This window comes from Callithrix jacchus, chromosome 12 (assembly GCF_049354715.1).
Source record: "Callithrix jacchus isolate 240 chromosome 12, calJac240_pri, whole genome shotgun sequence".
NCBI lineage: Eukaryota > Metazoa > Chordata > Mammalia > Primates > Cebidae > Callithrix > Callithrix jacchus.
The window spans coordinates 3,637,383-3,657,954 of record NC_133513.1 but is presented as its reverse complement, the minus strand read 5'-3'; the positions used below and the strand labels follow the sequence as shown (position 1 = coordinate 3,657,954).

General features: G+C 59.5%; 2 protein-coding genes across 10 annotated transcripts in view; one reads left to right on the top strand and one right to left on the bottom strand.

The window, feature by feature from the left end:
- The window catches only part of LOC100412883 (putative E3 ubiquitin-protein ligase UNKL), a 43,785-nt gene that overhangs the window by 19,547 nt on the left and 3,666 nt on the right, over window positions 1-20,572 (top strand). The window contains exons 1-7 of one of the 8 annotated variants that reach the window (XM_078344259.1): window positions 11,261-11,404; window positions 11,974-12,028; window positions 12,241-12,328; window positions 16,786-16,878; window positions 18,041-18,268; window positions 19,929-20,131; window positions 20,254-20,511. In XM_078344259.1, the coding sequence (XP_078200385.1) occupies window positions 18,187-18,268; window positions 19,929-20,131; window positions 20,254-20,511 (543 nt within the window). In that variant the 5' untranslated portion in view covers window positions 11,261-11,404; window positions 11,974-12,028; window positions 12,241-12,328; window positions 16,786-16,878; window positions 18,041-18,186. Of the gene's footprint in view, window positions 1-1,312; window positions 1,364-6,229; window positions 6,372-10,971; window positions 11,026-11,260; window positions 11,405-11,960; window positions 12,029-12,240; window positions 12,329-16,785; window positions 16,879-18,040; window positions 18,269-19,928; window positions 20,132-20,253; window positions 20,512-20,572 lie in introns of those variants that run through there. The other 7 variants (XM_078344257.1, XM_078344260.1, XM_078344264.1 and 4 more) reach the window with 7 other exon arrangements.
- The window catches only part of GNPTG (N-acetylglucosamine-1-phosphate transferase subunit gamma), a 34,610-nt gene continuing 33,436 nt past the window's right edge, over window positions 19,399-20,572 (bottom strand). Inside the window, exon 11 of one of the 2 annotated variants that reach the window (XM_078344271.1) lies at window positions 19,399-19,673. In XM_078344271.1, the coding sequence (XP_078200397.1) occupies window positions 19,522-19,673 (152 nt within the window). In that variant the 3' untranslated portion in view covers window positions 19,399-19,521. The remainder of the gene's footprint in view (window positions 19,674-20,572) is intronic. The other variant, XM_035266432.3, reaches the window with a different exon arrangement.

Sequence of the window (20,572 nt, the reverse complement as noted above, 5' to 3'; positions counted from 1 at the left end):
TGGGAGTAGGCACCTTTACACAGGGAGTTCACACCTGGCTTCAGGGCAGAGGGCTGTTCCGGTCCTGCTTCCTTCAACTCAAAACAATCTTTTTGTCGAAGAGTGGCGTGTTTTGCAGGTGGCACACTCTGTCCCCCTTCATGTATTTCTCACCGTTTCACCTGAGCCTCTGCCTTAGGTGAATGGCTTCGTTTGCGGTTTGATGCTGTGGTTGGTTCAGGGAGTGCAGTCCTTGCACCTGGCCTTCACGTGGACCAGCCCAGGGTCAGAGAGTGATATTCAAGGTTAAGAAACGGAACTCAGGCCGGGCGGAGTTGCTTACGCCTGTAATCCCAGCACTTTGGGAGGCTGAGGTGGGTAGATCTCTTGAGGATGGGAGTTTGAGACCAGCTTGGCCAACATGTTGAAAACCCTACTAAAAATACAAAAATTAGCTGGGTGTGGTGGCGCGCACCTGTAACCCCAGCTACTTGGGAGGTTGAGGCAGGAGAAGCGCTTTAGCCTGGTAGGCGGATGTTGCACTGGGCTGAGATCACGCCACTGCACTCCATCCTGGGTGACAGAGGGAGACTCCCTCTCAAAAAAAAAAGAAGAAGAAGAAATCAACTCAAGAGAACCGACGGGGAGCCAGCAGATTCAGGCGTCTCTTCTGTTTCATGGGACTTCAACACCTAGCATCTTCGGCTGGTTTTGGTGGCTCATGACCACAAGCCCTGCACTTTGGGAGGCTGAGGTGGGACGATCGCTTGACGTCGGGAGTGCAAGACCCGCTTGGGCAACATAACAAGACCCTGTCTCTACAAAAAGCTTTGAAAAAGTAGCCGGGTGCCCTGGCAGGTACCTGTGTTTCTACTTGGGAGGCTGAGGCAGGAGAATGGCTCATGCCAGGGAGGTCTCGCCACTGCACTCCAGCCTGGGAGACAGATGAGATCCTGTCTCAAAAAAAGAATTGGCATATTTGTAAATTCTGAGCAGAGCTCGTATCTGTCTGAGTCTCGTATGTCGCCCAGACTGGAGTGCTGTGTAGTAATGTGATCTCGGCTCAGCGCAACCTCCACCTCCCGGATTCAGACGATTGTCCAGGCTCAGCCTCCCAAGTAGCCGGGACTGTAGGCACGCGCCACCATACCCAGCTAACTTTTTGTATTTTTAGTAGAGATGGGGTTTCACGGTGTTGGCTGTGATGGTCTCGATCTCCTGACCTTGTGAGCTGCCTGCTTTGGCCTCCCAAAGTGCTGGGGTTATAGGCGTCCACCACTGTGCCCGGCCTCCCCCTGCTTTTTCTCCATAGGACTCTTTTTTTCTGTTGCAGGCCAAGCGGAGAGACTTGCCGGCCGAGGGCGGCCCAAAGGCCAGCGAGCAGGTACAGCCCCCAGGCTCCCCACTGCCCTGGTGGCTGACGGCGCGGCATTCTGCACTCGTGCGTCCTCGGTCCCGCTCACTCTCGGCTCATAGAGCCATCTAGTTAACATCCACTGGTCATGGAATTCCAGTACCCCACGTCTGTCTGTTTGAAACGTTGGTGTCACACCTTGGAAACAACAAAGCCAAAACCTCCTGCCGTTTTCTCCTCAGGGAAATGAGAGGGGCCCCTCGGAGCCCGTCTGTGTTACTTTCCTTGGGCTATGAGGGAAGGGTGAAGACGGGCATGTTCAAACAGCAGAACTGGCCGGGCGCGGTGGCTCATGCCTGTAATCCCGGCACTGTGGGAGGCCGAGGCGGGTGGATCACAAGGTTAGGAGATTGAGACCATCCTGGCCAACGTGGTGAAACCCCGTCTCTACTAAAAATACAAAGATTAGCCGGGCATGGTGGCTCGTGCCTGTAGCCCCAGCTGCTTGGGAGGCTGAGGCAAAAGAATCGCTTGAACCCTGGAGGCGGAGGTTGCGGTGAGCTGAGATTGTGCCATTGCACTCCAGCCTGGGTGAGAGCAACACCCTGTCTCAATCTCAAAATTGAATGAATGAATGAATGAATGAGGTAGCTTTGGTTGGGCACAGTCTAGCTCACACCTGTGATTCCAGCACTTTGGGAGGCTGAGGCAGGAGAATTGCTTGAGCCCAGGAGGTAGAGGGCAGAGGTTGCATTGAGCCGAGATCCCGCCACTGCACTCCAGGCTGCGTGACAGAATGAGGCCCTGTCTCAAAATGAAACCCAAAAACCAAAAGCAGCAGCACTTTATTCTCTCAGTTCTGGGCGCTGAGTCTGCGCTTGTGTCCAGGGCTGGCTCCTCCTGAGGCCCCCCTGGGCGTGCGGATGCTGCCTCCTCCTGTGTCCTCTGGGTCACCCCTCTGTGTGTGGGCATCCCTGGGGTCACTTCCTGTGAACGGAGGCCGCGTAGGGCCCCACCCCTAACACCTCATTTCACTGTTGCCGTTGTTTTTCACAGTTGGTTAAATGTTTTGAGACAGGGTCTTGCTCTGTCATCCAGGCTGGAGTGCAGTGCCCCAATCCCAGCTGACTGCAGCCTGGGCCTCCTACCTCAGTCTTCAGAGTAGCTAGGACCCCTGGCACACACCACCATGCTGGGCTAGTCTTTGTATATTTTGTAGAAACGGGGTCTTACTGTGTTGCCCAGACTGGTCTTGAGCTTCTGGGCTCAAACAGTGTTGGGATTATAGGTGTGATCCTCCACACCTGGCTTAGGAACTCATTTCACCTTAATCATGCCTCACAGGCCCTGTCTCGAAATCTAGTAACAGTGGGGGTCATGGCTTCCATGTAGGAATTTGGGGGACACGTTTGGTGCATAACAAAGATGCTGCTGACTGAAATGAGCCAGTCACCGAAAAGACAAATCCTGCGTGACTCCACTGACAGAGGCCTCTAGTGGGGTCAGACTCACAGACACAGGAATTCCTGCGTGACTGTACTCACAGAGGCCTCTGGCGGGGTCAGACTCACAGACACAACGTAGCTTGGTGGGGGCTGAGGGGGAGAGGGGGCGAGTCGGCTGGGAGGTAAGGAGTTCCGGAGGTGGGCGCCGTGATGGCTGCACAGCGGTGTGGGTGGAATTCATGACCCTGACTACACTGAAAGATGGCCACCGTAGTCAATTTATAGTATGTTTCACTGTGATGAAAACCAGGCAGACGGTACCAGTGGTAGCCCAGGGTGTGCTGTCCTCGTGGGGCGGGTGGTGCGGGGGTTAGTGGAGACGCAGCATCCCCACGGGGCTCCCCTCTGGCCTCTCACCATGCCCAGCCCTCCTGTGGATGGGCTTCCACACCAGGCTGGTCTGTGGTCATTGTGCCTTGGGGGACAAGGACAGACATGGATGTGGGTGATTTTCAGGCCATCGTTCGGGCTGAGGTCACAGTGTGTGCATCACCCTGGCTGGCTCCTGGGCAGGGTCAGCACAAGATTTGGGAATCGCTCAGGGCTGAGGCTTCTTCTCTGGTCTCTCTGGGTTTATGGCCTCCTGTGGGCTGAGAGGAAGGCCCCAAGGGCAGAGTCCCCTCCTGCAGTCACCTGGAAAGGAGGGAGCATTGGCTTCTCAGGCTGCTGCACTCATCCTGGGCTGGGCAGAGTCCCCTCCTGCAGACACCGGGAAGGAGGGGGCATTGGCTTCTCAGGCTGCTGCACTCATCCTGGGCCGGGCAGTGCTTTGGGAGCCTGAGGCCGTCAAAGCCAAGGGTCAGCCTGTGCACAGCCCTCACACCAGTGTTGCACACGTAGTGCCTACACGGTGGTGCCTCCTGGCTGTCTGCATTCCTTGGCTCTGTGCAGACACAGGTGCTGGGCCAGGCTCCCCATGCCACCCAGGGCAGCCCAGCCTGCTCTGCACACCCCAGTGTTGTCCGTGGCTTTGTGGTTGGCCTGGGGCTCTTCCAGGCAAGACTCCCTCGGCTTTCCCTTATTTGAGAGGTGGCCTCTGGGCCTGGGTGAGGCTCTGGAGTTGGGTTCCGGCAAGGACTGAGATGCCTGCAGGGTTCTTGGAGCTGGGGAGGGTATCCACAGGGGTCACTGTGACCTGGACAGTGGCCTCTTGGTGACTGGTGGGCAAGGATGAGGTGGACCTCAGCCTGACCCAGCAGGGGCAGCTCGTGTGTAGGGACCGTGCCCGGAACGCAGACCCCAGGATATGGGGTGGGCTGCCAGGAGATGGGAGGCGGAGGGGGTGGGAGAGAGCTTCTGTGGGCTGTGTGGCTGTGCCACTGTGTGGCGTCCATGCCCCGGAAGGCAGTGCATTGCTGGCCCTGAGCTTTTGGTTCTGAGTCACAGCTGTTGGATGCGGTGAGCTTGGCGGACTGCCCCATGCCACTCGCCCCTTGCTGGTGGCCGCAGCCTGGGTAGCCCTGTCCTTTGCTGGTAGAGAAGGTCAGTCCTCTCCCCACTCCAAGCTCCCAGGCATCTGCTTTGCTCCTAGGTGCTGTCACCAGGATGCCTGTCGGGAGGCCCCTGCCAGCCGTCCTGGGGCCACACTGAGGCTCTGGAGCAGGGACAGGAAGCGCTGCAGGGTGGGGTGGGTGGCGGCTGGTTCCCACCGAGATGGCCCCAGGCCCCACGGCATCCATTATGTTTTTGGGCTGCTTGCTGGAGAATGTGAGGCTTCCAGCAACCCTGTAACAGGCTCACTGTGGGGGCTTGATGAGGGGAGGTGTCGGCAGCGCCATGCATGGCTGGGAGGGTCACCTGTGTTGGATGCAGGAGTTACCACCGTCTCTGATGCCCACAGGGTGGCCTGTGGTCTCGTCTTTCATGGCTTGAGGGAAAGTGGCTCTGGGCCAGTCAGGGCAAGCGGATTATGGACGAAGGGGCAGACCCTGTCCTGCCCTGTGCAGGGAGCTCCGGCGGCTGTCCCCAGACTCTGCAGCCGGAGGCCGTTGTTTTCTGAGTCAGTCATGGGGGCTGTGCGCGCCTCCTGTGCCAGGGGCTGAGGAGCAAATCTGTTACCAGAAGGAATCCAGTGCAGGTGGCGGGACCCCACGGGACCCCACAGGAGCCGGGAGCCAGGACTGTTCTTGTCGGGGATGAGTCTGGACGATTTCTGACCCTTGGAAATGCACAATGGATAGTTTACTTCAGAAAAACTGGTAAAATCACACCTTCCAAGGTTAACTTTGCCTGCGTTACTTTTCAGCAGAGCCCAGATACCACACCTTTCAGCTGTAGTACGTCGGTGTGCAGTTCACCTGTTTCGGAAACAGAGTCTTTCTGTCACCCAGGCTGGAGTGCAATGGCGCGATCTCGGCTCACTGCAACCTCCGCCTACTGGGTTCAAGCAATTCTCCTGCCTCAGCCTCCCGAGTAGCTGGGGTTACAAGCGCACGCCACCATACCTGACTAATTTTTTGTATTTTTAGTAGAGTTGGGGTTTTACCATGTTGGCCAGGCTGGTCTTGAATTCCTGAAGTCAGGTGATCACGCCTGCCGTGGCCTCCCAGAGTGCTGGGATGACAGGCGTGAGCACCTGATTTTGCAGTGACCTCGTAGGTAGCGCTGGGTCATTTGTGTCGGGTGTTTTCTTGTGTTCAGTGCCCTCCCCGTGACTGGATTTTGCAGCGACCTCCTATATAGCTCTCTAGACACAGCCACTGTGCTATGTGACATCTGGCTTTGCAGCTCAGTGGTGGGTCATTTGTGTCGGGTGTTTCCTGCGTCCAGCGTCCCCGTTACTGGGTTTGATTCACTGCTCTGTGTGCTCTTCTGTGATATGTTATCCTCCAAATATAGATCATGTGAACTGCCCCATGTTTTACTTTCCCTGGTAACGAGGTCACAGGACCACACTGTGGATGTTTTTGGAAGTGGTGCTGGGTCTCTACTGAGGTCCCTGGGAAGATGTGTCTCTGGGGGCCCCAAGGTGCCCAGGAGCCAGTCCTGGCTGAGAGCCGGGGCAGGGGCACCCAGGCAGTGGGGAGAAGGGCAGGCAGGCTGCAGGGCTTGTCCCTTGGGCTGGCCGGCCCCTGGCTGTGACACATCTTTCTGCACCTGCTGGATTGATTTTACTGGCAAATGGCTACTCCTGAAAGCTTTTCTGCAGAAAAACTTGAGGTGCTTCCCAGAGGCGCCTGTGCCCGGCTCCAGTGCGCCATAGCCCCTGCTCTGCCTGTCTTGGTGTCACTCCTTGGTGCCGTCAGCATCCCTCCAGGCCCGGGGAAGCTCTCCCGGGCCTCGCCCAGGTGTGGAAGTCTGCGGCGTCCTGCAGTGCTTTCTGCAGGGTGCTGACGTCACACGCCTCCTCCATGCACGGGCGCTTGCTCATGGTGTTTGTGTCTTTGAACAGAACCACCTGGCCGTGTTTGCAGCGGCCCACCCGCCGGCCCCCAGCGTGAGCTCCAGTGTGGCGTCCAGCGCCGGCTCCGGCAGCTCCTCCCCCACCGCGCTGCCCGTGCCCCCCGCCGGCAGCACCGTGGAGGCCGTCCTCGGTAAGTGTGGTGCTGCCCTCCTTTCTCCCTGACCCCCTTCTGTGTCCGTGCTGTAGCTTCTCAGCAGCAGCGCTCCTATCTCAGGACATGTTACCGAGTCGTAACCAGATGCATGTTTTCCGCCGCCTGTCACTTTGGTCGTGCTGCACTTGTGGTTCAGAAAACAAGCCTCGGCTCACAGAGGCTCCTAGCCTGGTGCCACAGGCCCTGGGGACGAGGAGCTTCCCAGGAGTCAAGCGGAGTGGGTGCCGCCCGGCCCAGGGACTGAGAGTAGGGAGGCTGCTGGGAGATGTCAGGAGCCGTGGGAGCTGGCGTGGTGCGGTGGCCGAAGTGTGGGGGGCACCTGTGCTCCCCAGGGCTGTGGGAGGCCAAGGCAGGAGGATCACGAGCCAGAAAGTTCTGGACAACATACAAGACTCCATCTCTACTAAAAATACAGTAATTAGCCAAGCATGGTGGTGTGCACCTGTAGTCCCTGCTACTTGGGAGGCCGAGGTGGGAGGATCAGGGAGCCCAGGAGGTCGAGGCTGCAGTGAGCTGTGATTGCACGACTGCACGCCAGCCTGGGTGACAGAGTGAGACCATCTCTAGAAAAATGGAAACTTAGGGTTGTGGGGACAGTCAGGGGTGGGGAGCCTGGCCAAGGCTTGCAGCTTGGGGCACAGCTGTAAGCAACTGGGCCTGCAGCTTTGGGGGCCTTTAGCTGGAGAGAGTCACTGAGATGGAGCTGGGCTGTGGGGACCCATTGGGGCCTGGCTGGGAGCCCACAGCTTGCAGCAGGCAGAGCTGGGGTGGGGGCAAGACGGTGCTAGGGCTGGGCTGCTTGTATGCTTGGTCCGTTCCAGCCCCTGAGGAAAGGCTGTTTTGGGGTGGTGGGAGACAGGTCGGGCACCTGTGCAGGGCTCTGCTTGCAGAGATGCTTGGTGAGTGAGTGGACGTGCCGAAGCCCCACATTCCATGGCCACCAGTGCCCAAGGGACCCAAACCTGCCTCTCTGTCCTGACAGTGAGGGGCTCAGGGCAGACCGTCACCTGGGGTGGTCTCCCCTTCTCTGTCCCTGGGCTGGGGTGGGAGCGGGTGGAGAGCTACAGTGAGGCGGCCTCTGCTGTGGCAGCCCTGGGACACCCTCTTCCCCTCCCACAGCCTCTGCTGTCCAGGGTGTGGTAGGGGAGCTGGGCGTGGGACCAGGAGGCCATGGCTGCCGGGGCCACATGGTGGGCCCTGCTCCAGTGCCTGCACAGGCACACTCTGGGGACTCGGAGTGGGACCCCAGCACCGTCAGGGCCCATGTCAATGTGTCAGGTGGCTGGGTGGCCAGACCTGCAGAGACTCCTGCCCGACAGCCGCAGCTGCTGGTCATTGCCCTGCACGGACCTGCTTGGGCCCAGCTGCAGGCCCCTGGCAGCTCCACCCACGCAGGACCCCGGCAGCTCCGCCCACGTAGGCCTGGATACCGCCAGCCTCGAGGAGAGAGACTCTTCCCAGGGGCCCCTTAGGCCACAGACGGCCCCTTGGCAGGACACTAGAGCAGTCTCATCCTGAGTGGTGTCGGCGAGGAAAGCCAGGTGCAGCTCCTGAGGCCCCACGACGGCCCTCGGGCACCCAGGTCCCTGCACTCAGCACCTCTGCCACCCAGGTGCATCTTTTGGGCACAGCTCTTGGCCTGTGTTGCTGCTGGACCTTCCTGCCCCTGCATTTGCTTGGGGCTGAGGCCTTTGCAGTTTTCTTCTGTGTGTGTGTATTTTTTGTTTTTTGAGACTGAGTCTCTCTGTCATCCAGACTGGAGTGCAGTGGTGTGATCTCAGCTCACTGCATCCTCCGCCTCCTGGGTTCAAGCCATTCTCCTGCCTCAGCCTGCTGAGTAGCTGGGACTACAGGCGTGCGCCACCATGGCTGACTAGTTTTTGTGTTTTTAGTAGCAACGGGGTTTCACCATGTTGGCCAGGCTGGTCTCAAACTCCTGACCTCGTGATCCGCCCATGTAGGCCCCCCAAAGTGTTATTACAGGTGTGAACCTGGCCTGCATTTCTTAAAGGGTCACCTTCCCAAACACTGGGACCTTCTGTGGCCTTGAGTGTCTCCCCTTCATGGCCCTGGTGTGGCTACGTGGGCTCCATTGTGTGTCTGCCAGAGAACCCTTCCGAATCCAGGCCTCTCCCTCCCTCGGAAGGCCCTGGGGAGAGCAGGAATCCTGGATGGCCCCAGCACCGGGGCTGGGCTCTGGCGGGGTGGGGCGGGGGCGGGGGTGCAGACAGCGTTTGCCTTTGTTTCATCCTCACTGGCTGGCAGCACTGGGCTGCGCCGCCCAGGAAGGGCTCCTCTCTTCTGCCTCAGCCTGGTGGCCTCACTGTTTCAGGACACGGCTGAAATTCCGCCTTCTGGTCTGTTTTGAAAATTATGTCCTTCTCTTGGAGCCTTTGGAAGAGGAGGTACGGGATGTGAGATGAGTCCTGTTGGGGCTTCACCTTAAAGGGGGGTTTTAACACTGTAAACTTGAGGGGTCGCATCGTGGTGTGGCGTTTCTCTCGTGCAGAAACAAGTGCACACATTTTATTACAGCTTGAAACTGGGGCATCCGTGTTGTTCTCGAACCAGAGAGTTCTCATGAATTGAATATGCTGGGCCCACCCCATCCCATTCCACCGAGCCCAGGGTAGAGAACCTGGACGCCAGCACGGGTGACAGCCTACCCTGAGTTTGTTTTGTGCGTTTTGGGGCTTTATGTTGAGTCAGGGTCTTGCTCTGTGGCCCGGGCAGGAGTGCAGTGGTGCAGTCAGCTCACTGCAGCCTCCAACCCCGGGCACAGGCCACCCTCCTGCGTTCGTCTCCCGTGTATAGCTGGGGCCCGGCCCAGATAGAACATACTGGTTTTTTGTTTTTTTTTTTCTTTTAAAAAAATTTCAATAAACTTTACTTCTTTTTTTCTGACATTACCCCAGGCTTGTCAGTCAAGAACATGCTGGTTTTAATCTGACATGGCTGTGTAACCCAGGGCCATGGATCTTGTTAAATCACACCCTCAAATTCACACATCCCCTCGGAAACCTAGAGGGTCACACAGTGGCTAAAGCCCCGTGGGGGTCTGGCCTCTGAGCAGGTTTTCCCCCCTCTGGTTCTGCTGCCCAGGCTGCAGTGCAATCTCACCTCACTGCAACCTCTGCCTCCCGAGTAGCTGGGATTACAGGCACCAGCCACTACACACAGCTAATTTTTGTATTTTTAGTAGAGACGGGGTGTCACCGTGTTGGCCAGACTGGTCTCGAACTTCTGACCTGAGGTGATCTGCCTGCCTTGGCCTCCCAAAGTGGTAGGATTACAGGCATGAGCCAACGTGCCTGGCTAGGATTGATTTATTTTTTTAAACAAAAACATTGTTTTTGAAATAGAGTTTCTCTTCCTCAACCTAAAAGTAGTAATGGTAGAATTCCAGCATAACAGAAAAATATTTAGGAAAATTAAATCTCAAACAACTGAGACCATCTTTCCACTCTGCCCACTCAGGTGGAAAACAGAACCAGCTCTTTGTGTGCCTGACAGGCCTGGCCGCCCGCGCAGAGCGCACCTTCAGATAGACTGGAATTCACACATTTGTAGTAATTTTCCCGGCCATTTTTTGATCTCTGAGGTGCGTTTTCAACTGTTTGAGGATGTCACGCTCGAGCTTAAAGCACATTAACTTTCATATTAACTTAAATATTTAAATAACTTAAATATTTCCTGAGCTGTGAGCAGCGGCTTCATGCCTGTAACTGCAGCCCTTTGGGAGGCAGAGGCAGGCGGATCACCTGAGGTCAGAAGTTCCAGACTGGCCTGGCCCATATTGTGAGCCGCTGTCTCCACTAAATACACAGGCATGAGCTGGGCCTGGTGGTGCACGCCTGCAGTCCCAGCCACTCAGGTGGCCGAGGCACCATATAGGTGGAGGTTGCAGTGAGCTGAGGTCGTGCCACTGCAGCCTGGGTGACAGTCTCACTCCGTCTAAGGAAAAAAAAATTCCTGAACCAGCTTCTCAGAGGTGAACAGGTGGATTTTTTTTCCGGGATTGACACTGCCTTATTACAGGCAATGTATTGTCGCTGCCGCGGCTGAAATTGTGAGCCTTGCCACCCAGTGGCAGCCTCATTTTTCCCTTCTGTCCATGCCCATGGCATCGCTGTGAAGTTACAGCTCTGCAGGAGCCGCAGGTACAGGAGGCAGTGTCCCCAGAGCTGCCCGCTGACCCCAGGCTCCGGGATTCCCCGCCCGCGGCTCCCAGGCCTGCCTGCCTGCCTGCCTGCCTGCCGAGTATTTTATTAGCTCTTGTAGAGGGTGTTGGGCGAAGCAGGTGTAGACTGGGTCGTTTTTTCCTTGCGTTAATAGTGTGATTTCCTTCAGGTCGTGCTATGACTGAAGCCCGGAGTAGAATGAGCGGATTCCGTAGTTAAGGGATGGAGTGGGGTCGTTTCAGGGTCATCCGATAGGTTCCCTTTCACTTCGCCTTCCACTTCGTAGGAACAGGTTTCAGATTCTGAGAGTGAGCCGCGTTTAGATGGCGCTGGGCGGGAGGAGAGCTCTGCAGGGGACGCAGCGGCTCCGGGTCACGCCGCCCCCGCGAGCGCTTGTGTTGGGTCCAGCGTGTTTCACTGGAGTCAGCCCCGAGCCGCCGCGGGTGCAGGTGGGCAGGGCAGGAAGCGCTGGGCAGCGGGGCGGCTCTGGGGCGATTCGCCTGAAGACCCCTGTCCCCTTTGTCCGCGCCCACCTGCCAGCTCGGCTCGGGACCCGGACTCGGGCGGGGGGGGGGCGGGGTAAGGTGGGGGGAGGGCAGCGCGGGGGGCGTGGCCGGCGCGGCGGGGGCGGGGCGGAGGGGTGGGCGTGGCCGGCGCGGCGAGGGCGGGGCGCGGGCCGGGTTTGAATCCCCGGCGGCGGTGCGGGGCGGCCGCAGATCGTGAGTCAGCATCGGCGTTGGCCCCGGTGCTGGGCAGCCCTGCGCCGTCAAGGTGTGGGTCTCTCTGCCCGGCGCTCAGGAGCGGGCCGTCCCCTAGGTGCGCCCCCAGGTGCGTCCCCGCGTCCCGGAGCCGGGTGTGACCGCCGCGGGGTGGGTCCGAGCTTCTCTAGAGGCCCGGAGGAGGCGAAGGCGCCGCCGCCTCGGAACTTGCCTCTGCCTTGCGCTCGCCGCTTCTCAACGCTGGTCCGGGCCTCTTGCGACCCCTACTGAGGCGGCGTCGGGGTGGGACCGGGCCCGGGGGCCGGGGGTGGGGGAGGCAGGGGCGGGCAAGGAGAGGGCAGGGAGCGGGGCAGGCGAGGGCCGACACCTGCCCTCTGGCCGGGCCCAGCCCGCACTCTGCTCGCTGGCATCGGGGCAGTCCCCGCCCTGGCCCGGGTTCCGAGTAGTCTGTAGCTTGTCCTCGGGTGTCCCTGACCCCGGGGGACCGCAGCGCCTTGAATGTGCTGTGTCACGGCGGAGCCCGGCTATGTGGCCGTGACTCAGCGGGGCCCGGGGTTTCCTAACTCACTCCGGGAGCTGAGGCAGCCTGGCCTGGCGCGGCTGGTTCTGGGTCAGGTGCTTGGCCCAGCTGTTCTCGCTTAGGTAACCAGCGTCACCTAGATTTTGCCTCTGCACAAGGGTCAGCTGTTTGTGGATGTTTCAGAAGATTTGGGTCTGACCTTGGAACAGTGAGGTGAGGTTGGGGGAGGCCCTGTGGTAGAGAAAGTGGTCCAGAATGGTGCAGCAGCCGGTTCCCCGCCAGCTTTCTGGGAGTGAGCCCCTAAGGGTGGTGGAGCCTCCCGGGACCCTCCCTGGTGCCCTCTTTGGATTAGGGGTACCTGGCTCTGAAGCAGGGCCAGAGTGTCTTGGTGGCTCTCAGATGCTCCCCAAACATCCCCTCTCCAGGCGGCTTCCCGGCTCCAGTGCAAGTGACTTGGCTGAGTTAGGTGGTGGCTGCCGCCCTCTGAGCTGAGTGGGAGCCGAAGCTTGTCAGGTGAGCAGTGAAGGCAGCACCTGGTGGGGGCGCCTCTGTGCCAAGTTTACTCACAGATCCCGGGGTGATTAACCCACTTCAAGGGGAGAAAAGGGGCCTCTGATCCTGTCCCTCCCACCTCCTTTGTATCTTTGCTTTTCATGACGAGTTTCTGGATCTCTGCCAGGTGTGTGGGATGGTGAGCTCTCAAGGGGCTGCCCCATCCTGATTCTGGGAATTGGGTGCAGAGGGCAGGTCCAGGTTCCTAAGTCTGGCTGAGCTGACCGGGCACAGCTCGGCCCTCCCCATCATCAAGTCCCAGCATGGGAGCACCAGGGGGCTGTGGGGCAGGCCTGCGGTGGCGGGTTGGTGCCTGTCCTCAGTGGGTGAGTCTGTCCAGGGCCCTGGTATGGTTTACTGGCAGGCATGAGGGCACAAGCTCCCTTCTTTATTGCAGGCCAGGACTCAGGACGCGATGAGGTTTTTACAGTAGGGAGGTCAGTCCTGTGACACACAGACTGGGCATGGGCCTCAGTGAGTGTGGGCTGAGGGAGGAGGAGCTGAGGGTTCCTATCAGGGCCTGGCCGGCAAGCAGCCCCTGAGGCAGGGATCCTGCAGTGCCAGCTTCCTGGGGGCGCCTGCACACACGGTGTCTGGGAAGGCCGTGCAATAGATCCGCATGAGGGATCGTTTGCCAGAGAGGAGGAAGGGCTGTGACCCCCCGCTGAGGGATATCCAAGACATCTGGGCTTGGACTGCAGAGCCGCTGTTGGGTGGGTCCAGACCACAGGAGAGGCTGCCAGCCCCCAGGGAGGAGGGTGAGCATGGGAGTGGGCCTGGGGGTAGGCTGGTGCTGTGACCAGAGGCAATTCAGGGCACAGGTGCAGGGCTGGAGGGAAGGGCCCAGTGGTGTTAGGCTGAGCAAGTTGTGAGGAGGCCCCAGAAACAGCTGCAGGAGGAGTGCAGGCTGGTCAGCGGTGGGGGTCTCCTCCCTGAGGGAGGGCTGTGTACATCACGGGGCAGATCTGTTGGTCCAGAGTCCTGAGGGGCCTGGGGTCCCTGGGGAGGACAGGCAGGACCAGCAGGGGCATCTCAGGTGTCCCCCATGTCGTGGGTTGAATTGTGTACCCTAAAAGATGCATCTGAGGCCTGGTATGGTGGCTCATGCTTGCAATCCCAGCACTTTGGGAGGCTGAGGCGGGCGGATCATGAGGTCAGAGTGAGACCAGCCTGGCCCACGTGGTAAAACCTCATACCTACTAAGAATACAAAAAATACAGGCGTGGTGGTGCACGCCTGTACTCCCAGTTACTCAGAAGACTGAGGCAGGAGAATCGCTTGGACCCGAAAGGCAGAGGTGGGAGTGAGTTGAGATTGCCCCACCTCACTCCAGCCTGGCAACAGAGCAAGATTCTTTGTGGGGGTGGGGGGCGATGCATCTGAGCTGCAGCCCCCTCACCTGGGAATGTGACGTTACGTGGACACACGTCAGGTCCTTTTCCCAGGGTTGGCTGTCCACGGTCTCAATTACTGGTGTGAGGTCCGAATTCCGGGTGGTACAATTCAGGAGGACGTTGTCGCTCACATAACCTTGAATACCATGCAAGGCTGAAATCCGTCTTTGTTACTAGTTAATTTTGTTAACGTCTACTGGGCTTGATGCACAAATGGAGATGTTCGTATAGGAAAGACCTGGTATGTGGGGGTCTCGTGCTGTCTGCCGCTTCAGGTGTCCACGGGGGGTCGTGGAATGTATCCCCCCTGCTGCAAATTTGGGGGTGCTACTGCAGGGTGTTTGTAATCAGCTTACAATGAGGCCAGTAGGGTGGGATCCTAAGCCAGTGACCAGCCTCCTTATAAGAAGAAACTTGCACACAGACACTCTGAAGAGATAACCCCCAGAGCAGAGGCAGACACCGGAGCCATGGGGCTGCCAGCCGCGAAACGATGGATACCAAGGGGAGGAGGAGGAGCACCCCAGGCCCTGGAGGGAGGAGGGAGGAGGGAAGAGGGAGGCGGCCCTGCTGACTGCCTGTCTTGAGACTCTGGGCCTCAGAGCCGCCTGTGTGAGGCTGTTCAGTGCCTGGCCCTGTGTCGCCGTCTCCAGCGTCTCGGCCCTGTGCTGCTCAGCACGGCTTCATCACGCCTGCTTCCGCCATGGTCAAGGACATCGGCTGGGTAACGGAACAGCAGGGCTGGCCATCCTGCAGAAGACTGCGTGGCTGTGGGTGCTGCTAGCCCGGGGCCTGCCTTTGGCTCCACTGATGAACAGCCTCGAGGGCCAATGCCTTCATGGCTGCTGTTGTGGATTCTCGGTCCCCAGGGGGGCTTGGCCTGGCTGCTTCCACCCCAACCTGTTCCACTAGTTTCTGGATAAGGCCTTCAGAAGTCCCTTAAGAGCTTCGTTTGAACGGTGTCTCCCTGGGAGTGGGGTTGGCTGTCCCATGCACTGTGCGCCCTGTCGAAGGGCTGGGGGGATCAGGTTCTGTGCACCCGGCGCTGCTGCCTCTGTGTGACGGGATGGGGAAGGACTGTGCTGCCAGGTGCCTCTGCAGCTTGGAAATTCCCTCGAGGCTGGTGTGTGGCTGAGGGTTGGGTCTGGGTGGTGCTGTGCAGTGGGGTGTGGGCGGCCTCTGCTTGTCCTCTGTAGTCTCATGTCCACCCTGAGCCAGGCTCCTCCCATCTGCTGCTCTGGGTGGTGGAGTGCCATCTCGGCGCGGTGTGGCTGCTGAGCGGGTCCAGATTCAGGGTGACGTGAGAGTCCCGGACCTGCCAGGCAACCCTGTATCCACACTAGCCTGTGCGCGATGGGTCGTGTACTGCCAGGCCACCACTGAGGCACGAGGCTGTCCTGGCTGCAGGGGGAGCTTGGAGCGTGTTGCCACCGAGCAGCAGGTCTCGGGCAAGTGGCCTCCCTGCGCTTGCTGACGTGGTCCCTGTGGCGCTGACTGGTGCCGGCTGGTTCCAGGGGGAAGCCTGGGTGGAGGGTGTTCCCCACCAATCTCCTGTGTGGCTGGGGCTGCGTCCTACTTCAGAAGGCATCCCTCCTGTCCCTCCTGCTGGCGACGCTGGCACTGTCTGGAAGGGCCCCAACCCTCTTCCCCGGCAGAGTGGGTTTTGTTTGTCCAGTGAGTCCTTGTTTGTCCAGCTGTTTGCCGGGACGCCCCCCGTGTGATGAACCTGCTGTCACCCTGACATGGCCACCAGGACTGGGTCCCGGGAGTCTCAGCCCTGGTGGGGTGGGGTGGGGTGGGGGAGTGAGGCTGCCAGAGCCCCGTGAGGGCAGGCCTGGATGCTGGGCAGTTTGGGGCAGTGACCGCCTCTGTGCTCCCTCTGGTCCCCACCTGGTCTGAACCTAGGCTGGCCAGGCTGGAGGTTCCCGGTGCGCTGACCCCCACAGTCGGGTCTGACAGGCATCCCCTTGGGGTGCGGTTGCCTGGGGCTGTGGAGGGACCCCCTGTCCCAGGTGAGGACAGGAGGACAGGAGTCTGGGGCCCTTCAGGGACAGGCAGGACTCAGCAGCACACTATCCAGTACCAGGCATTGGTGGGGGTCCAAGAACCTGTAACCGGCAGGGGTGACAGGGCAGGGACCCCAGAGAGACCCCATGCAGTGCATGTGGGAGGCTGGATGCAAAGGTGGGCTGGCGGGCGGAGGGCACCTTTGTGGAGGCTTGTGCACGTGCTCTGTGCTGCTTAGGTGTCCGTGCGGCGTTGGCCGCCATGCTGGTCTGGGGAGGCGGCGCCGTCCAACAGGGTGTCCCCTGGCTGCTCCACGTGGCTTGAGGGTTCTCAGATCCCAGGCCCTCCAGCCGCACCCCACCCCCAACCCAACCTCTGTGCGGAGGCTGCGCAGTTTCAAGAAGAGCTATGGCTTCAGGGCTGGTGGCCTGAGCTCAGCCTCCTCAAGGCAGCTTCCTAATTCTAGGAAGGGGCACTGGGGTCACTGCCTCCTGCCGCTTGGGGTGAGGGGTGGGGACTTGGGAGGGAAGGCAGTTCCATGGCCTGCAGGGACAGGTGGGGACAGCCTTGGGAGGCAGGGCTGGCCAGGTAGGCCCACGCCGTCTTGAGCGGTGCTCTGCATGAAACTGCACATGAACACCTGCTCCTTGACATCAGCCTCCCAGAAAGGTTTTTACACAGTCAAGTCTGCCACTTGGTCAGAGGCTAACACGTGCTTAGGTATTTAAACGGTGAGGGGCAGCAGCAGCGCGTCAGAGGCAAGGGCCCAGCTGTTGGGGTGCAGTGCCGGGCGTCTGTCTGAGCACAGGCTTTCTGCCACTGGCAGAGCCAGGCCTCCTGCTGCCCACTGGGGGCTGCATGGACGGGGTGGGGGTGTCCTTCCAGGGCTCCCCGAGCAACCCCCACGCCTTCTGCCCTGGGTCTTGGAAGCCCAGGCGGACGGTCGTCCTCCTCAGCTAGGCTTCTGAGCTCTGCAGCACCAGGTGGCCTGTGGATGATGGGGGCCTCTGTTGACAGGTTCTGCGTTAGATCTACATCTCAGTGACGTGAATATTGCATCCCTAGAGAAGGATCTGGAAGAGCAAGACGGCCACGACCTGGGACCAGCAGGTAGGCTGTGAGGACCTGCGGCCCGCTCCTGGGCGCTCTGCAGGAGGAGCTTGAGCTCGGGAGGCCACGGCTGCAGGGTGCCGAGATCGCACCGTTGCACTGCTGTGTGGGTCACAGGGCAAGACTCCATTTCTGGTTTTGGGGGTGGGAGGGTCCCCTCTGGCAGTACCTGTCCCTCACTTGGCACCACACTCCCCTGCACGTGGACTCCTCAGCGCCTCTCCTGCCTCAGGTCGTCTTCCTACCTCTTTGGTTCACCTCTGTCCCAGCAGAGTGGCCCTGCAGAGACAGGTGGGGCTTTCCTGAGGAGAGTCCTGACGGTCCAGAGGACAAACATAGTTACTTTGCATACAGAATGTATTAACATTGTAGACCAAAGATCAACTCCGATATATTTTTATTTATTTTTTCTGAGACTGAGTCTTGTTCTGTCGCCAGGCTGGAGTGCAGTGGGGCGATCTCGGCTCACTGCAGCCTCCGCCTTCCGAGTTCAAGTGATTCTCCAGCCTCAGCCTCCCAAGAAGCTGGGACTCCAGGCCCGCGCCACCACACCCAACTAATTTATGTATTTTAGTAGAGATGGGGTTTCACCGTCTTGGCCAGGATGGTCTCCATCTCTTGACCTCGTGATCCGCCTGCCTTAGTCTCCCAGAGTGCTGGGATCACAGATGTGAACCACCTTGCCCGGCCAATGCAAATGTATCTTAATGTATCCTAACATCTTACACAAGATGCCTTCCTTCAGCCTAAAAGTTTATCTTTTTCTTTCTGACTGTAAAAGAAAAGAAACCATTTCGGGGCCCTGGACCAGTGCTGGGAGGGCTGTGCCAATGGCTGAGTTGGCTGGCAGGGCCTGGTGGGTGTCTGGCCTCTTGGGGGACCACATTGAATTGCCTGTGTCCCCACCTCTGGTTAGAATCCCTTTGAGCCCGTGGCTTCCCCAGCTGTGAGGGATGTGGTTACCTGGAGCTCTGTGGCTCCACACCCATGGATGGCGGCTGCTGGCCTGGCCTGGCCTCCATCACCCCTGCCTCCCCACCCCCATGTCCCCACCACCAGCGCCTTACAGGGTCCATCTTCTGTGGCTGCCCCCAGCCCGTGGGCAGATGTTTGGGCAGAGGCCTGGCCTTACTCCCTTCACTCACTGGGCTGCCCCCGCCAGGTCCCAGGTTGCTGGCTGGCTCTGCGCCTGTCGCCATCCCCGGCTCCCTGCCCCGAGCACCGACAGTGCACTCGCCATCCTCTGCATCCACCTCGCCGCTCGGCTCGCTGTCCCAGCCCCTGCCGGGGCCCTCGGGCTCCTCGGCCATGACGCCCCCCCAGCAGCCACCACCCCTGCGCTCAGAGGCGGGGGCACTGGGCTCCGCATCCTCATCCTACAGCCCCTTAGGTGAGTGCCGGCGCCCCCCCCCACGAGCATTCCCACCCAGACACCCTCCTGAGTTAGGGGCCCCGCACTGAGCCGTGTGCCTGATCCACGGAGGGAAACCGCATGGCACATGCTCACGGCATCTTTCCATTAAAAAAACGTTACTTATGTGACTGGTCACGTGTTCCACCGCCCCCTGTCCTTCTGGAGATGGAGTCTCGCTCTGTTGCCTAGGCAGAAGTGCAGTGGGATGATCCCCCTGGCTCGCCACAGTCTCCACCTCCTGGGTTCAAGCGATTCTCCTGCCTCAGCCTCCCGAGTAGCTGGGATTACAGGTGTGCACCACTACGTCCGGCTAATTTTTGTATTTTTAGTCGAGGTGGGGTTCCACCATGTTGGCCAGGCTGGTCTCAGTGTCTTGACCTTGTGATCCGCCTGGCTATTTGTTACATATTAAAAGAACCAACACTTGGCCAGGCACGGTGGCTCATACCTGTAATCCCAGCACTTTGAAAGGCTGAGGTGAGCAGATCACCTTTAGGCCAGGAATTCAAGACCAGCCTGGCCAACGTGGTGAAGCTCCATCTCCACTGAAAATACAAAATGAGCCTGGCATGGCGGTGCCTGCCTGTAATCCCAGCCACTCCGGAGGGTGAGGCAGGAGAATCGCTAGGACCCAGGAGGCGGAGGTTGTGGGGAGCTGGGATCACGTCATTGCACTCCAGCCTGGGCAACAAGAGCAAAACTACATCTAAAACCAAACCAAACCAAAACTCAACACTTTGAGCCAACATGGTGGCTCACACTTGTAATCCCAGCACTTTGAGAGGCCGAGGCGGGTGCATCACTTGAGGCCAGGGATTCAAGAGCAGCCTCGGTAACACAGTGAGATTCCTGCCTACAAAAAGTACAAAATTTACAATATTTTTATATATTTTTTTAAGACAAAGTCTCACTCTGTTGCCCAGGCTCCAGAGATCTTGGCCCACTGCAGCAGCCTCCGCCTCCCGGGTTCAAGTGATTCTTCTGCCTCAGCCTCCCGAGTAGCACAGGTGCCCGCCACCATGCCAAGCTAGTTTTTGTATTTTTAGTAGAGACCAGGTTTCACCACGTTGGCCAGGCTGGTCTCCAACTCCTGATGAGCTCAAATGATCCGCCCGCCTCGGCCTCCCAGAGTGCTGGGATTACAGGTGTGGGCCACGCTGCCTGCCTGCCCAGTTTTGTTTTAAAGTAGCATTTGAAACCATCTAAAGCTGCATACACACTGACAGATGTCACCGCATGGGCACGTCTCGTTGGAGTCCTTGAGAGTCAGTGTGGGAGTGGGGTCTGAACCACTGCCCCTCCCACTTGGTGATATGGTCGCGGAAACTCGAATTGAATTCCTCTCTGTTCAGGCTCCTCAGGTGGCCAGGAAGGCATAAATCTGGTGGGGAGACCAGGGCAGGTGTCACTGTCAGCACCCCACCTCTTCCTGAGCCAGGTGGGGGCCAGGAGTGGGGAAGGGGCTGTCGTGGCCGCACCCCTGCAGTCACGGCAGGTGGGCCTGGAGGGTGCTCCCTGGGAAGAGCACCCACCGTGCACCCGGCCACCAGCACCATGGGGTGCTCCCCGGGAATAGCACCCATAGTGCGCCCGGCCACCAGCACCAAGGGGCCGTCATCGCCCCTTTCACACTCAGGTTTGAGCGGTGTCCCTGGGAGCATCTGGGACTTTGTTTCCGGCAGCTTCTCCCCCAGCCCGTCCCCTATCCTGAGCTCCGGCCCCTCGTCCTCTTCGGGTGCAAATCCAAACGGGGCTGAGCTGGCCCGGGTTAGGCGGCAGCTGGAGGAGGCCAAGAGGAAGATCCGGCAGTGGGAGGAGTCTTGGCAGCAGGTGAAGCAGGTGAGCATGTGGGGGCGACAGGTGGAGAGGAGGGAGGGTGGGGAAGACCGAAGGGGACACAGGCCAGGTGGAAGGGGCTGAGGCGGACCTTGGCCACCTCCTGTATGGGCCCTGGGTTTCAGGCCTGCGACGCATGGCAGCGAGAGGCGCAGGAGGCCAAGGAGCGTGCCCGTGTGGCGGACAGCGACCGGCAGCTGGCGCTGCAGAAGAAGGAGGAGGTGGAGGCGCAGGTGAAGCAGCTGCAGGAGGAGCTGGAGGGCCTGGGCATGGCCTCCGCGCTGCCAGGGCTGCGTGGCTGCGGCGACGTTGGCGCCATTCCCCTGCAGAAGCTGCATTCGCTGCAGAGTCAGCTGCGCCTGGACCTGGAGGCGGTGGACGGCGTGAGTCCCAGTCGGGGGGCGTGGGAGCTGCTGTCCCTGTCCGGGGAAGAGCTCTGGCTGG